Raw genomic sequence first — 16,599 nt, forward strand, 5'->3', positions numbered from 1 at the left:
CCAAACAAGCGTGACTGGACTCTATAAACAGCAATCCTGAAAGCAATAATTCAGTTGACCCAGAAGCTGCATTTCAAGATGTATCAGATTTTTGTAAAGAATTTTGATAGCAAATGCTACACTATTGATCTTGAAACTCCAGTAGAGGTTAGTGAAAACAACTGTACATCTGTTAGCCCTTTAGTATAACAATTCTGAATATTTCTGCATTAGAGAGTTACTGTGGATTACTTAAAGACCCTCATTCAAAAGAAGAACAGCGTTCCACCACAAGAACAACGACTTATATATGGTGGAAAGCAACTTCAAGATGGTCACAAGTTATCAGATTACCCGCCCTTGGGACCAAACAGCACTGTTTTCCTTGTACTGCGTCTTCCTGGCGGAGGCTCTAATGAATCTGAGTTAAGGCCATTTCCAATAGGAATTCCTTCAATAAATAATTCATGCTCCATTTGTTATTCATCTCCATCAATCAGGATGCCCTGCAGTCACCTGTATTGCCCTACATGTGTAGTGGAGTATAGCTGGAATGAAGCTAATAGTATTTGCCCAATAAAAACTGAAGTGAAATGCTCCACATGTGAGAAAGAATGGGGATTACCGGTCATTAAGCGCTATGGTTCAGTCAGTGACGAAGAAATGGATGCATTGATTAACAAGCTTTCAAATAATTTTATAAAAGGTAACAGTGATATAAAAGAATGTCCTGGGTGTCGATGTTATTTTGAACGGATAGATAAAACCAAAGGCAGTGTGTACTGCAAAATATGTGCAAAACAGAATAGGAAAGCTTACTACTGCTTCTACTGCAGTCGCCCATGGAAGAATGATCTGCATTCAAAAGACTGTGGAAATGCCAATTGCACTGTTGCAAGTATCTTGGAAATGCTGCAAACAGCTCCAAAGAAAGACATCATTGGTGTGAAAACTCCATCTATCAGGCTGTGTCCAAAATGTGGCTGTAAGATTGAACACAAAAAATACTGTAAAACCATGAAGTGCCCCGTCAGATCTTGTCTAACTGAGTTTTGCTTTATATGCCTCCGCACTAAACAGTGTGATGCATGGCAGTGTGGAGGGGCATATGATCCTTGTATTCCAGCTCCAGTACAAACTGTGATTCCTCAAAAGTAAACAAGTAATACGTATGTACTTCTGATATCAAAGCGATAGACTACAGTTTTGTACAAATAATTGATAACTAAAAGGTGTGTATATATCATGTATATATGTATTATGTACATGCAATATGTAATTATTATTATTAATGCTTTACAGTGACAGTCTGACAGCAACATGTGCTGCAGCCTTAGGATTACCTAACCTAACAATGATCACAAGGGCTGAGACTTAAATGACTTGTAGCTAATAAGGTGAAACAGAAAAGGGGCCAAAGTAAGAAAAAAAATCTCTCCAGCCCCAGGATTCGAACTGCAGGTCACCCAGTGTCTAGTCAGGGCCACACTCAGTCATCCTCCAATTGCATGTTTTTATAGTACATACACGTGCAGTATAGTAATTAACTCATCCAGATTTCCAGTACTACTACCATATACTAAACTTACTTTAGTTGTCTTTAGAGTTTAGTTCAGTGGTCTATATGTGTATCTACATATAAAACTAGCACACTAACCAGTTGTATAATATCACAGCTTTACAATATGATATGCATACAATAGAGAAACTCATGCAGAATTCAATATAGTTGCTGCACTTGTCACTACATGGCTGCAGTGCATATAAGCTTGCAAGATCAAGAAGCTATGAAATGCACATACTTATTTAATATCCTTAAACAGGTTGTAGCCGGACCAGGTGTCCTATACAGACCTTCTGCACTTGTGCTGTAAAAGCCATAATAAATAAAAATGCATACACTATAAAAACAGTGTAAACAACTGAAGTATTTACATACCATGTGTTCCATATATGCACATGCAAACATGCATGTACAAGGAAGCCCGCAGGGTGATAAAATCATCTGATATGATGAAAACACTCTCTGCAATCCTAACATATCATAATCAACAGGACGTCTTTGTATCAAGACACACGGTAGTGTGTCGTGCGGCCCAAGAAGCCGGCGCGTAACACCCGTGAGTATATTGACAGGAAGAAAGAAAACGTAATTTTCGCACCTCCGTAGCTCTGTGCTGCCTTGATGAAACAAGACGATTTTTGCTGTGAACACTCCCTCCACCTTCAGCACTCTACATTCCAAATGTGAGCGAAATCGCTTCAAGCGTTCCCGAGATATGCGACTTCAAAAATTGTCTTAGTTTCTTCGTTTTTTTTTCTTCTTATTTTTCTTCTTCTTTTCGCACACTTACAAAAACTACTATAAAACGCGAACGCTATATCCGATTGCCTTGAAATTTGGCACACAGACGGGGGGTATAAAGGCGCATCTCTGTACCAACTTTGGCTAGGATACGATAAACAGGAAAAGAGTTATGATCGATTATTCACGAAAAATAACACCAATATGTTGTCACGCCTACAGGGTAAACTGCGTATGGGAAGAAGCTGACAATCGGTGGGTGAATAGGTTAACTATTGAACCTCAAACCTTTTGTGGTTTGAAAGAAATCGAGCTAAAAACCAGGAAGATACAACGAAAAAACCAACAGTGTGTAACAATTATGCAATCGAGATTAGCTAATAAAAAACGACTACTTGCCACGCCTACCAGATAAACCGCTAGGGCGAATGCTTTGAAAATCGCTGTATAGAAGGAGTAATCATCTTAGAAAGGCTCGTCAATGGTGTAGAAGAATCAGACTTAAAGCCATGGAGTTATAACACGAAATCCAACTTGGTGCAGCAAGTGCGAGATCGAGTTACTCTAATAGAGCAGTCATCGCAGTCACCCTGAAGAGAATTCAAGAGATCAGCTAGAAACAAGTAACCTGTATAGAGATCAGCTAGAAGAAGTTACCTTGTAGATAGTTCAGCTACAAACAAATCACCCTGTAGAGAGATCAGCTAGAAGAAGTTACTATGTAGATTGTTCAGCTACTAACAATTCACCCTGTAGAGAGGGCAGCAAGAAGAAGTCACCTTGTAGAGTGTTCAGTTACAAAGAAACCACCATGGAGAGTTCTGTAATAAATATATGTATTATATATATAATTTGTACATTTACTGATAAATTCAGATATTTAAAGTACATCTGCTTCATCTTTTCTTCTTCCTGTGGTAAAGAAAAAAAAGACAGGTTAAAAAAGTCCCAAGCCGGCCTATGGTATACAAATACAAAAAGAAATGAAATCTAATCCAAAACAGCCAAGCTGTAAAAAAACAGTGCGGCCCTCAAAAAGGCTATGGTGAAAAAGATGTGAAATCCAAGGTGGCGGCCAAGAAATGGCTGTGATGGTAGGTTAATGGCAAAAATTTTAATAACGGCAATTTAGGTGATTTTTTTGCCAAGACCAAGTGGCACAAAAATTCACCTGAATTGTCGTTATTAAATTTTTTACCATTAACCTACCATCACAGCCATTTCTTGGCCGCCACCTTGGATTTCACATCTTTTTTCACCATAGTCTTTTTGAGGGCCGCACTGTTTTTTTTACAGCTTGGCTGTTTTGGATTAGATACATAATAACAGCTGATAAAATTTAGAGCATAGTCACATGAGATGTGAGGGAGATAGGAACGTAAGTTATGTAAAACACAAAAGCAAATCATTCAGCTACGTTTATACATGGCCACACTTACCCAAAGTACTGAGCCACATGACTGTGCACTATGCAAGTCAGTATATGAAAACCCTCTTAAGGCTGGACTAGTACTCAATAAATACGTACTGTGTCTCACTAGTACTAGAAGGTTAAAATCTCATGTGTTGTATGTGGTTCCAGGCAACCATTGATATAGCTTAACACTATAGGTCTCTGCTTAGTGCTTGTTAAGCTGCATGGACTGGAGCAATGTGAGTAATTGCTCAAGGAAATAAGCATCACATAGTAGTGATGCACCAATTAATCGATAAATAATTGGTTAATCAGCAAAATCTCTTGTCAGTGCATTACAAAGCATTGAACTGTGAACCATGCCAGTGAACTACGGAACACATATACCATGCACACACACACCACACCATACCAAGAATCACCATCCAGATAATAGTCATTGCAATATAACCATATATATATAAGATATCTACATCGCCCATATCGTCATACATATACGTAATGGCATTGGTATGTGTGTATTATGTATGCGTGTGCGTGCATGTGTGTGTGTGTGTGTGTGTGTGTGTGTGTGTGTGTGTGTGTGTGTGTGTGTGTGTGTGTGTGTGTGTGTGTGTGTGTGTGTGTGTGTGTGCCAGTGTGTGTGTGCCAGTGTGTGTATGGTTGCATGCAAGATTTTTGTTTGAACTAGTATTGTCAACTACAACATACACATAAACATGGTGATAAGTCCTACCAGTACAAAGTGCATGAGAATGTTGCTGATTTAACAGATAGCTTTTTATTTACATGAAACACAAAAGTCCCAGTAAACACATTCTATACATATAAACACTTAACACCCTCAATGATGCTGAATGCAGCCATTTAACAAGAATGATGTTTTGCAATAATAGTGGCTATACTATAGTAGACTATAGATTCATGTAGTTAGACTGCTTGTACATATGTGCTAGCTATATATAGGGTTCCAAAATGCAGTTTAGCTAGTGCTCATTGCAGTCTAACAGTACCATTAACAAAATGATACAGATACTTTGAAATGCGCCATATCAGTACTGTCAATTACTCAGTAAACATGTATGTGGCTTCCCAACTCAACCAGTTACACACTGTACAATAATGAAATTGTTTATCAACTTCACAGGAATACCTCAGACTTTTTGAAGCATGCACTATTTCATAAAACTGCATCCGGAGAGTTCAAATTTTATAATTAATTTTACAGGTGAAACTACGTATATAGAATAATTTGCACTCATTGTTGTCACTTACTTACTTACTTGTGTATACGTAACAATAATAACAATAAGTCGCATAATTATATGTAGTCTCTGTCAAGCAACCTCTCAGTTTGCAAGCCTACTATGCAAGGGAGAAGAAATTATTATTCCTGGAGCTACAGGATATCCACTTTCAAAGGAGGATGTGTATAGTTGATCGCTTGCTTCAGGCAGACACTACTAGGCATAAAGTTCTTCTCATTATTTTCATGATACGAATGATGACAGCATAGTAAATTGTCTATCTCGAAACTCTTATTGTCTTGTTTGATTGATTAGTTGCATGATTCTCTTCAGGTGGTACGGACAGTACAGTATATGGGATCACCTCTGTTCTTTTACATATATGGACTTTGTTCTGATTTATCGTGTTTAGCTAATATTTTGGTTTCAGTGCTGTACAGAAACTGGTAATTTGGGTTGTACGTATACTGGTCTTATTCTAGAGATTAGAACAAAATAGTAGACACTTTATCAACTATACGTACATACTTTAAAGAGAATATCTTTCCTTTTGTAAGGACCCTGGCCTGACTTTCTGCAGTGTCCTGTTAAATTTATTGGACTAGCTACATAATTAGTAGCTATATGACAGTAGCTACAATTTCAATTGCTTCATTTATGTATGTAAACTTCATCTGAGCCATTGAATAGTAGCAGCATGTACTAATATTAAAACTTGTAGGTCTTTATCTCCCTGGTAACGATGATAAGCAAATAGTACCAACTCCAATTATAATACACCTGAGGAAATGATATCCTTAGTGTAATTTATGACCACTCAGAGTGTTTACTAAAAATTTCATCTTCAAATTAACCAATCATCTGCAAGAAAACATACACTGAACTAAAGCAGTTCTTCACTATAAAACTGTGACATTGTAGCTAAACTCACTTAGCGGCCACTTCTATTAGGACCCAAGCAAAACTAATCTATAGCCACCAAAGCAGCCAAGCTGTGAAATTAGGGTGCAGATTTGAAATCATTGCCAGAGTAAAATTAAAGGTATGATTGTTAATTAAACTAGAGGACATCCCCACTGCAAACATTGATAGATCAGGGAGCACAGCAACTGCAAGCATGCAGGCTTACAGTCAAGGAAGCATAAGAACAATAACAATGCAAATGTACAGGCCTGTGGTATGCACAGATTCTATACATTTTACAAACGCAACTTATATAGTGACCAATATCTGAAACTGACAGATGTTCACACAAAATAAAAGCTAAGCAAAGTCTTCGGCTGCTGTGCTAGCACGATCATGCCTACCCACTGGGACACCCATATGCTACTCAGGTGCTAGGAGTCAACACAGGCAAATCCTCCTGGAGCAGGGCTAGTAACTTGCAGGAGGCTGTACCATGTTCTACCAGTGAACCCAAACTGAATCTCACCTGGATCTCCACCTGCTGGACAGTTGGCATTTGCTTCCCCAGTTAGTACCAGGTACCCATTGATGTTACAGCTGGGTGGGCTGCTTGACACCAGACCACCAGGTCCCCATTTAAACAGCTGAGTAATGTGAGTGAAGTAAAGTTTCTTGCTCAAGAACAACAATACCACCAATTTGGCATAACTGAACATTTAACCGAGAACCTTACTTTGGATTACCAGGCCAATGCTCTAGTCACTTGGCTATTCCGCCTCACATGCTCGCACACATTCATTGCAAGGTTCTCCTGTAAATACTCATGTGGGGTGGAGGGGGTGGAGGATGATCTGTAGGCTGGCCAGCAACATATAAGTTGATTATCAGGTCAGTATTGCTGGGAAGCTCTTTGGCTGCTATTGTGTTACGTACTATATACTACATATACACACATAATCAATGAATAGGAAAAATGTTACCAACTGTTTTAAAGAATGAACTACATATTTTAGCACAAGCAAGTATAGTAACTACATAGGCTGACAACTTAATACAATAGAATTTTTATCCCTATAAAAATTTCTATGCATTAATATACAGTGCAGTAGATAATTATGTGTGATATTCATGTGAAACAGGTTTAACTTGTTTATAGCCTGACATGATGTGACAGGAGAGTTCCATGTCTTTGAACATTCCCTCCAGTCTACAAGTAAAGCTGGAGCCACATCCTGTATAGAGATTCAGTGTGATGAATTAAAGTTTACACAATTGGTATTTGGTTTAAACCACAACCTATGCCATAAACAGTTCTCAGAATTACACATCAATGTATATAGTATCAATGTGAAAGATCACAATTAGTTGCTTCTAATTTCAATGACTCCTACTACTGGTGTGGCACCATATATAGTATGTGATATTAATTACAGTGCTATATATAGCGACATGTGATCATGATGTCATACATTACTAGTGTACATTATAAATTTGTGTTATCCAATAAGCTTAACAAGTGTTTTAGCAGCAAGGTTTTTTGTAGGTGTAATATATTATAGTGTTCATTATATCCAGTTGCTAACCTGGAAGATGTCTAACAAACAATTTAGCATTTTTGTCAAGAATCACCGAAACAAGAATCACACCATTTTAATTTCTTCTCCAATTGAGGTTAGCCACTAACAGTCAGCACTTCATATCAAATTAACATCAATAATTTTAGGAAGTTTCTGTAATCCATTTTAAAAGTCTTGTTCAGAAAACACTTGATGTGCCACCTGATCAACAACAGTTAGTATTTAGTGCACAGCAATTAAAAGATGGTACAATGTTGTCAGATTATGATGGACTAGGACCAAACTCTACTGTGTACCTTTTAATAAGGCTTCCTGGAGGCTCCAGTGATTTTCTGTCAAGTTTAAAGCCATTTCCCACAGGAATTTCTCAAGCAAAAGATGAATGTGCAATTTGTTGTTCATCACCATCAGTGAAGATGCCTTGTGGTGATCTGTTTTGTCCTCCATGTATAATTCGTAATACTAAGAATTCAATCAATACAAAGAAAACAGAGATACAGTGTTGTGTATGTGGAGAAAAGTGGGATCTGTCTGTGGTTAGGCAATATGGTTCAGTTGGCAAAGAAGAAATGGATGAACTGTCCAAAAAGTTGTCTGAGAACTACATTGAAAGTATGTATAATGTATTATAGTAGTAGCTACATAAGTGCATACTGTAGTCTGTATGTGTATGTTAAATAGGCAATTATTTTAACATGTGTGAGCTTATCACTTATAGCCAAGGTACACGATCAATGTACCAGAGTTTTCTGCTAACTGTGACCTTTGTATCTATGCATTTTCTGATACCTACCAAACCATGTGTATTCAGGATCGTATGGAAAGTTATAGATGCACGCACAACTAACTAACTTTAATGTTCACATTATAATGTAACGTAGTTAAAGATGAACAAAAATAATAAAAATTGAAAATAAAATGTGTCAAATTTAGTTTACTTATCACGTGTGTCATTATTACAGATAGTAGAAATGTCAGGGATTGTCCAGGGTGTGGACATTACTGCACTCCAATAGATGAAACAAAGAATAGAGTATACTGTCCACAATGTGCTAAAGAAAACAAAACAGCTGAATATTGCTTTGATTGCTCTCAACCATGGAAAAACCCATCAAGTCAAACAGAATGTGGAAATGAAGGCTGCAATATGGACGCTGAAATACTTCACAATGCTCCAAAGAAAATGATTGGTGATGTTGAGTGTCCATCATGTCGGCTATGCCCTAATTGTGGCACTAAAATAGAACACAAGGAAGACTGTAAGCATATGGAATGTCCAACCTGTAAAATTGAGTTTTGCTTCATATGCCTCGGCATAAAAGAAAGTGATGAATGGCCATGCGGAAGTTATGATGACCCTTGTGTTCCAGCTCCAGTGCAATTACCTGCACCAGTCAAGAGTGATGAAACAGTTAAACTCACCACTAAAGCTAAAAATGATAGTAGCACAAGTAGCACAAGCACCGACAGCAGTTGTACAGTGATGTAAATAAGCGAAGTGTATTATCCATAATGTTAAGAAGAGTTTAAAAACTCTACCTATAAACTCTACCTATAAACTCTAAACCTGTTATATGATGCCACTGTTCAACAATTGAGTTTTGTAATTTATGGAAACTATTACACATACTTATTTTATTTGGATGGTAGCATTCATGTATATGCACCCATCCCTTGAACATAAGATTTATTTTGTAGCACATTCATAACTTCATACTTACAGTAGACTGCAGAAAAAAGTTAACGTTTCGTAATTTTAATTACGCTGTAGTAGCGTAATTAAAAAGCGTAATTACGAATTATGCTCTATTGGTAACTATGAGTATATTGTATATATGGCTTGTGAAAAACTACTTTTTTGCATAATTACAGATTACGGTCAAAATGTAATTACAGTACAAACATGGTAATTACTTAGTAATCACACCGTAATTACAATTACGAAACGTAAACTTTATTTTGCAACCTACTGTAGTTGGTTGCTGAGCATACGCATACCTTGTGAACGTATATGCCATCATTATGAAGCTAATGCAGATAATACAAACAGAATTCAGTGTGCACGCTATAACTTGTCAAGCATATTCCATATAATAACTATTATGCACATGGATACACATGGAATGAATAATAGTATGTTCACTAGCTAGTATATAGCTATATAGCTGTAAGTGTATTCATTTATAAGGTTACCATTTGTGATCTGTACATGACCTTGCTAATCTGTAAACAATTCTCAGAACTAGGCACCTGTACAAACTATTTACCACTTTTTGTACATACATAATCACCTTGTTCTATTTTTAGCAGCAGTTCAACAATAAAAGTACCACATTTTATTGATCTTGTCTGCATGAACATGCAAACTGAAGTGAAAAGAAGCACAAACACTAGTGATTGCAAGTGGTACACTTTTTTGTCTTCTATGATAAAAGGAATTACACAGTCAACATTCCAGTACCATTGGAAGTAAGATGGTTATATAGCTAGTTAGAAATGCATATAATTATTTGCATGCACCAAGAGTATGCATGAGCAATATGCTATACACTTGTTTACTTATGTAGGAAGAAACTGTTCAACACTTCAAAACCCATGTTAGTATATAAAAAAGTTGGTGTTATACCTGAGCAGCAACAGCTTATATATGGCTGAAACATAATGCAGGATGATTGTAGGCTATCAGACTATAGTGGACTATAAAATCAACCTACTATATATCTGTGGAACCTTTCTAAACCATCAGAGAGTTATGAATTAATGCCTCCTCCAAAAACAAACAGCCCATATTCGATTTGCTTATATTCACCATCACTTAAAATGCCTTGTGGTGATCTTTACTGTTCAGAATGTGTTGTTCAAAATAGTTGGGATGCAGCTAATAAAAAGGAGACAGAGGTAAAAAGGATGTTGTAGTTGTGCAAAAAGGTGGGATCTATCAGTTATTCAACAGTATGGCTCACTCAGCAAGGACAAAATAAATAAATTAGCTGATAAACTACGTATCTGAAAATTACATTCATGGTGTGCAGCACATGCACACATAAAAATTAATTGAGTGCATGATCTGCATGCAGCAATTTGCACTGTGGAATGTCACACAGTGTACAGTGGTGGCTATACAGTTGTCAGTTCACTATTGATAGGAAAAGGTATTTAATTGTCCAAGATTTCATGCATATAAAATTTACTCAAGCTTCACATAGTGGCAATGACTTGTAAACAAAACACAATTTAAAAAAAAAATCACCCATGTAGTGGCATGTACCCAAACTTGAAGTTTCGTCTGCCTGTCTGCCTGCCAACCTGCTTGTTAGACTATACCTGTCTTACCTGATGTTGATAAATAGATGACACTGACAAGCTGTACATTATTTTAGTGCATCCGGAGTCTTAATTTGATTCCTATCATGATATATGTATATATATATATTTAATTTCATGATCATATGAACGCATGCAGCTACCAAGAGTCCTTTTTTATATAATATACTCTTGATGCTACAAATAATCTACATACATTATGTGGGGTGTATATAATTTAGTAGTTCGCTGAATCAAATTTTTACATTTTTATATAGGTGATAAGGATGCAAGGGAATGTCCAGGATATGGATCCTTTTGCACTCCAAAAGATAGCACAAAGAAAACAGTATACTGTCCACAATGTGCTAAAGAAAACAAAACAGCTGAGTATTGTTTTAGCTGCTCTCGATGATGGAAAAACCTTGCAAGTCAAACAGACTGTGGTAATGCAGGTTGCAATATGGATGCTGAAATACTTTATGCATGGTGCTTCCAAGGCAATGATTGGTAAAGTAGAGTGTCCATTATATCAACTATGCCCCAAGTGTGATGCTAGAAATTGAACACAAGAAAAACTGTAAGCATGTGACATGTCAATCTTGCTCAACCCAGTTCTGTTTCATATGTCTCTGTATAAAGGATCATGACAAATGGCAATGTGGAAGGTGGCAAGATTCATGTACTCTTGCTCCAATGCAAATGCCAAAACCTGACAAAAGAAAAGTACAACATTCTACTAAAATAAAATCTTGGTTTACATATTTCACACAGTGGTTTAGTTAGAGATCATAAAGCAACTACATAAGCAATCTTTACTTTTCACTGCATATTTCATGTCTTTCTACAATGGCAAGATTCAACTGCATAATTATACATGAAGATATATGAACAGTGACTGTTACTATAACATAGCTAACTAGCTATTACATAGATGTATAAATACTTGTATCCCACTTTTCGAATGGATATACCAGTAATGATCTGGGTGAATAGTGTGTATATAGTGACCCACTGACCCATGCATCTTGACAATTCTGTTAACATTCATGTTCTAAGTCCTTCATCTGCCAATGAATGAAATAATGCAGTGCTTGTAATTAGCCGGGTAGCTATATGTTATTGTGGTAAATCATGAGACATATCTACTAAGGTAATTATAAAACTTATGCAGTTGTGCATATACAAAATGCTGATACACATAATTGCCGACACACTCTAATCACACAATTCAGCTGTATAGCTACAGTATTTGTTGTGACATTGAGATAAGTTTTGCACTTTGTTATTGCACAGACTATGTATATACCTGTCCATGGAATACATTACAAATTTGTTTCAAAACAGGAATTCTTTTTATTGCAACTATAAATTTAAGCATAACATAATCAGTGCAAATTTTAGATACTGAAATGTCTATAATATAGTGCCTGTAGTTGAGCCGAAAAGCCTGAAATTGATCATGCATGCACTGTTTAACTTAGTTACATATTATTTAATTTCAAGCCACTGAGCATAATGTACCTAGAAACCTGTATAACATACAAAAATAATAGTGCATGTGTAGAGCAATTATGAACATATTAGATACATATGCTAAACTGTTTTCGTATGAACACTCAAAAGTGAGGGTTGAGTAAATTATAACCCACCAGCTAGGTTCAACCAGTGCAGTTTCTGTTTGTAAGCATTCATATGATAGTATTCATTGAGAGTGATACATGTAATTGTCTTCTAAGCACTTTATGTAGCTATTCACCAAAAACCACAACTCACTTTTACTTTGCAAACCCGAGGTTAACCCAAGTTCAACCCTACCACTTTGTAAGGTTGAACCCACTTGTGAAATTCTGTGACTTCAAGGTTCAACCCGAGCTCATATGAACGTGTTACCTGAGTTGAATGTGGGTTCAACATGACCAAACGAAAAGGTCTTGTTGAATGTTTTGATATTTAAACCACAACATTTTTTTATGCCAACCAGATAGACAGTTCTCAGAATTGAGATGGGCAAGTTATGATCATGTGATGTTAACCATAGGTGTGGCTATATATAGTGTCATTTCTCAGAAATTTATAGAGAGCAGCCACATCCATTACTACATAACAATGTTTAAGTGGTTTCTATTTTAGTAGTAAGGCTTTTGTGGCAGTTATAAAAACAGTCATGCAGTTATTTTATACCTCCAGTTATAATTACTAACCTGGAAGATGTCTTACAAACAATTTAGCATTTTTGTCAAGAATCACCGCAACAAGAATCACACCATTTTAATTTCTTCTCCAATTGAGGTTAGTCAGTACTTAACATAAGGAATTTTAACACCAATCAATGTAGGAAGTGTCTGTAGAACATTTTAAAAGCCTTGTTCAGAAAACACTTGATGTTCCACCTGATCAACAGCAGTTAGTATTTAGTGCACAGCAATTAAAAGATGGTACAATGTTGTCAGATTACGATGGACTAGGACCAAACTCTACTGTGTACCTTTTAATTAGGCTTCCTGGAGGCTCCAGTGACATGGTATTATCAAGCTTAAGGCCATTTCCAAGAGGAATTCCTAAAGCAAAAGATGAATGTTCAATTTGTACTTCATCACCATCAGTGAAGATGCCTTGTGGAGATCAGTTTTGTCCCCCATGTATAATTCGAAACACTAGGAATGCAATTAAAAGTAAGGAAACAGAGATCAAGTGCTCCATTTGTGGAGGACACTGGGATTTGTCAGTAATTAGAGAATATGGTACAGTAAACAAAGAAGAAATAGATGAGCTATCAAAGAAGTTAACCGAAAACTACATTGAAGGTATGTACATGAGTATTCAATTATATCTAATGTGACCGTCTTTCAATTTTGATGCATAGATACTTAGGTTCGTGCTACCTTACTGCATAATCTTTACCATTTGCTGTAATTTACAGGCAACAGTGATGTTAGGGAATGCCCAGGATGTGGATCCTTCTGTACGCCACAAGATAAAACAAAGAAAAGAGTATACTGCCCACAATGTGCTAAAGACAATATAACAGCTGAGTATTGTTTCAATTGTTCTCAACCATGGAAAAACCCATCAAGCTATACAGATTGTGGAAATGCAGATTGCGGTATGGATGCAGAACTATTACTCAGTGCTCCAGTGAAAATGATTGGCAGAGTCGAGTGTCCATCATATCGACTATGCCCCAAGTGTAACACTGGAATTGAGCACAAGGAAAACTGTAAGCACATGGGATGCCCAACCTGTAAAACTGAATTTTGCTTCGTATGCCTCAGCTTAAAAGAAGGTGATGAATGGCCAGAGGCATGTGGAAGATGGAATAGTCCTTGTATTCCTGCTCCAGTACAATTATCTGCTCCAACACAAATACCAGCTCCAGTTATTACAACACAATCACCTGCTCCTACACAATTACCTGCTCCAACTGTTCCAGTGCAATTGCCTGTTACTCCAAATAGTAACAATGTACCTTCAAAAGCTAAGAGTTCTTGCATAGTGCTATGACCAAGACAATCGTAATACTGAAAGTCACAATAAATATACATATATGTACACAATTGCTTGGTTACAGGTGTTTACTACCTCAACCAATCATACACTGCATGCACAAGTTCATCTTGTTATTTGTGGTAATTCTGTGAAATGTGGGTATGTGGCTATAAGATACACAATGTGGTTAAAGGGTTTTCTACGAATTGTGTATTGGGTCATTCCATGTCAAATCAACAAGGAATTTAGGGTCACCTCTCGGATTTTGACGAAACTTGGTGTGTTTGTAGTACCTGTGGTGCTTATCACTCATGCAAATTTTTAGCTCCATACATTCCATAGTTTCTGATTTATGACCACAAATATTTTGAATATTTCATGAAAATTTGGTCCATCTCTAGTTATAAAATTGACTGCAACTTTGTTCTGTGTAAATATTTTTAAACACAATTTTCACTGATGGAAGACTGTTGATTAACCTTTCCAGTGATCCCTAAATTATGGGATATCTACTTAATTATGGTTCAAAAGTACTTCATTGAAAACTGTAATCCTTTATATTTTGAAAAATGCTGCTTGAAATTTTTCAAATTCTTTTGTGAATAATGATTGGGTCATAGTCTATGTTTGATAAAAATTTTGTGGTGGGACCACAATGGGCTCAAGAGATATAATGAATTATGATGTGGTATGTGGTGGAATTTGCAGGCTATTATTGCTGTATTACAGTGTATACCTCCAATAACCACTCACAACAAGGCCATGCCAAGTTTGTCTTACAGAGTGAAGGTGTCTAGGTACATTGAAACCTGTATTAGTGACCACCTGTATTGAAAGGCCACCTATATGCAGCAGTTAAATTATACTTCTTTAATGTATAGCACAAAAGCATCAACCCTTTCTAGCAAATCCAAAAATGGTCCTTATTAGACAGGTTGACTATAAATTATAGATCTGACCACCATGTGTCCCTAAACATCATGTAAATGTTGTACCATCTCTTCACAAGTACCTTCTTTATTAAGTTGAATCCCACTGTAATGGATTTAGCCATATTTAAGTTCCGTATGTGGCTGCATAGATACATACAACAGGACTCCTCAGAAGGGATACCTGGATACCTTGATAACCAGGATGCCTGTTTATACAATGTACTCCCACTCTAGCGGTGCACATACATTAGGACCAAGATACTTCTGTAGCTTCTGTAATATGAGCACTTTATTATGGTCCTAACAATGGAGGGGTTTTACCATATATGTACATGCATTAATTGTACCTCAATGTGTGAAATTAATTACTACATTACTTTACATTCACGACCACTTTGAAGATCAAGTCATAAATTCATACACATACTCACGTAGGAAGTAAACATGTTGACCACATATTTACCATTTACCTGTACTGATCTTCAAAAACGTGAACACAAAATACTTTGAAAAACCATTAATTTTAGTAATTACAGTACTATAAATCACGCATTGAGGTGCAAGCAAGTGTTAATAAAAACTCTTGGTACAAGTAATGCATCTACTATATACAGTGTAACTCTTCTATTCCCTGGACCATTGATAAAGTGTTCATTTTTGAGAAACCACAGACTTGTCTTGGGTCCAAAATGTACGTACAATTATAAAGTGAGATCATGAGGCTATCAAGGTACCCAGATATCCTTTTTGAGGAGGTCTGTTGTACCTATGCAGCCATGTACGTAACTTGAATAGTGTAGAGTGGGGATATGTATGTAAGTGCACTACGGCAAGATTTTAACTGAAGAGATGGTACAACATTTAATGTGTTTATGGACGCATGATGATCTCATTTATAGTCAACCTGTCTAATAAGAACCATTTTTGGATTTGCTAGAAAAGATTGATGCTTTGGTGCTATACAATAAGATCCAATTAAAGTATTAATACCATACCTGTTTCACTGCCCGTACAAAAGTCTCAATAGTAGCAGTGAAATTTATCCCGTATTTCACTGACAGCAGTGAAAAAGTTGTAATTGCAATTTCATTGGCTAGAATTCATGTTAACAATGTAGCGCCAATTAGTGTCGACGCGTGTTTAGTACATAGTGACAAATTGCATACATAGCAAAGCTAATGCAGCATATGCAGCGAGTATGGTATTAACTGGGAATAGCATGGGTAGCAGTGAAATTTGGGATAAATACCACTCTTGTTGTATTGGAAATGGTAAATTTCACTCGGCTTCGCCTCGTGAAATTTATCCCCATTTCCAATACAACACTCGTGATATTTATCCCAAATTTCACTGCTACCCATGCTATTACTAGTACAAATTAGCTGCAGCTTATAGATGGTCTTTCAATACAGGTGGTCATTAATACAGGTTCCAATGTACCTAGACA

At 36.6% G+C, this 16,599-nt stretch overlaps 2 protein-coding genes across 2 annotated transcripts; both read left to right on the forward strand.

Annotated features, from left to right (window-relative positions):
• LOC136239882 (uncharacterized) lies at window positions 1-9,179 on the forward strand. Its single transcript, XM_066030626.1, has 6 exons — window positions 1-147; window positions 214-1,133; window positions 7,206-7,264; window positions 7,329-7,522; window positions 7,575-8,040; window positions 8,391-9,179. The coding sequence occupies exons 1-6, from the start codon at window positions 79-81 to the stop codon at window positions 8,915-8,917; spliced, it is 2,235 nt and encodes a 744-aa protein (XP_065886698.1). The 5' UTR covers window positions 1-78; the 3' UTR covers window positions 8,918-9,179.
• A 3,636-nt stretch (window positions 9,180-12,815) lies between these two features.
• On the forward strand, window positions 12,816-14,608 carry LOC136240617 (E3 ubiquitin-protein ligase ARIH2-like). The gene is made up of 3 exons (XM_066031628.1): window positions 12,816-13,023; window positions 13,070-13,538; window positions 13,655-14,608. The coding sequence occupies exons 1-3, from the start codon at window positions 12,943-12,945 to the stop codon at window positions 14,233-14,235; spliced, it is 1,131 nt and encodes a 376-aa protein (XP_065887700.1). The 5' UTR covers window positions 12,816-12,942; the 3' UTR covers window positions 14,236-14,608.
• The last annotated feature ends 1,991 nt before the right edge of the window (window positions 14,609-16,599 follow it).

The sequence above is a fragment of the Dysidea avara genome, chromosome 12, assembly GCF_963678975.1.
Source record: "Dysidea avara chromosome 12, odDysAvar1.4, whole genome shotgun sequence".
NCBI lineage: Eukaryota > Metazoa > Porifera > Demospongiae > Dictyoceratida > Dysideidae > Dysidea > Dysidea avara.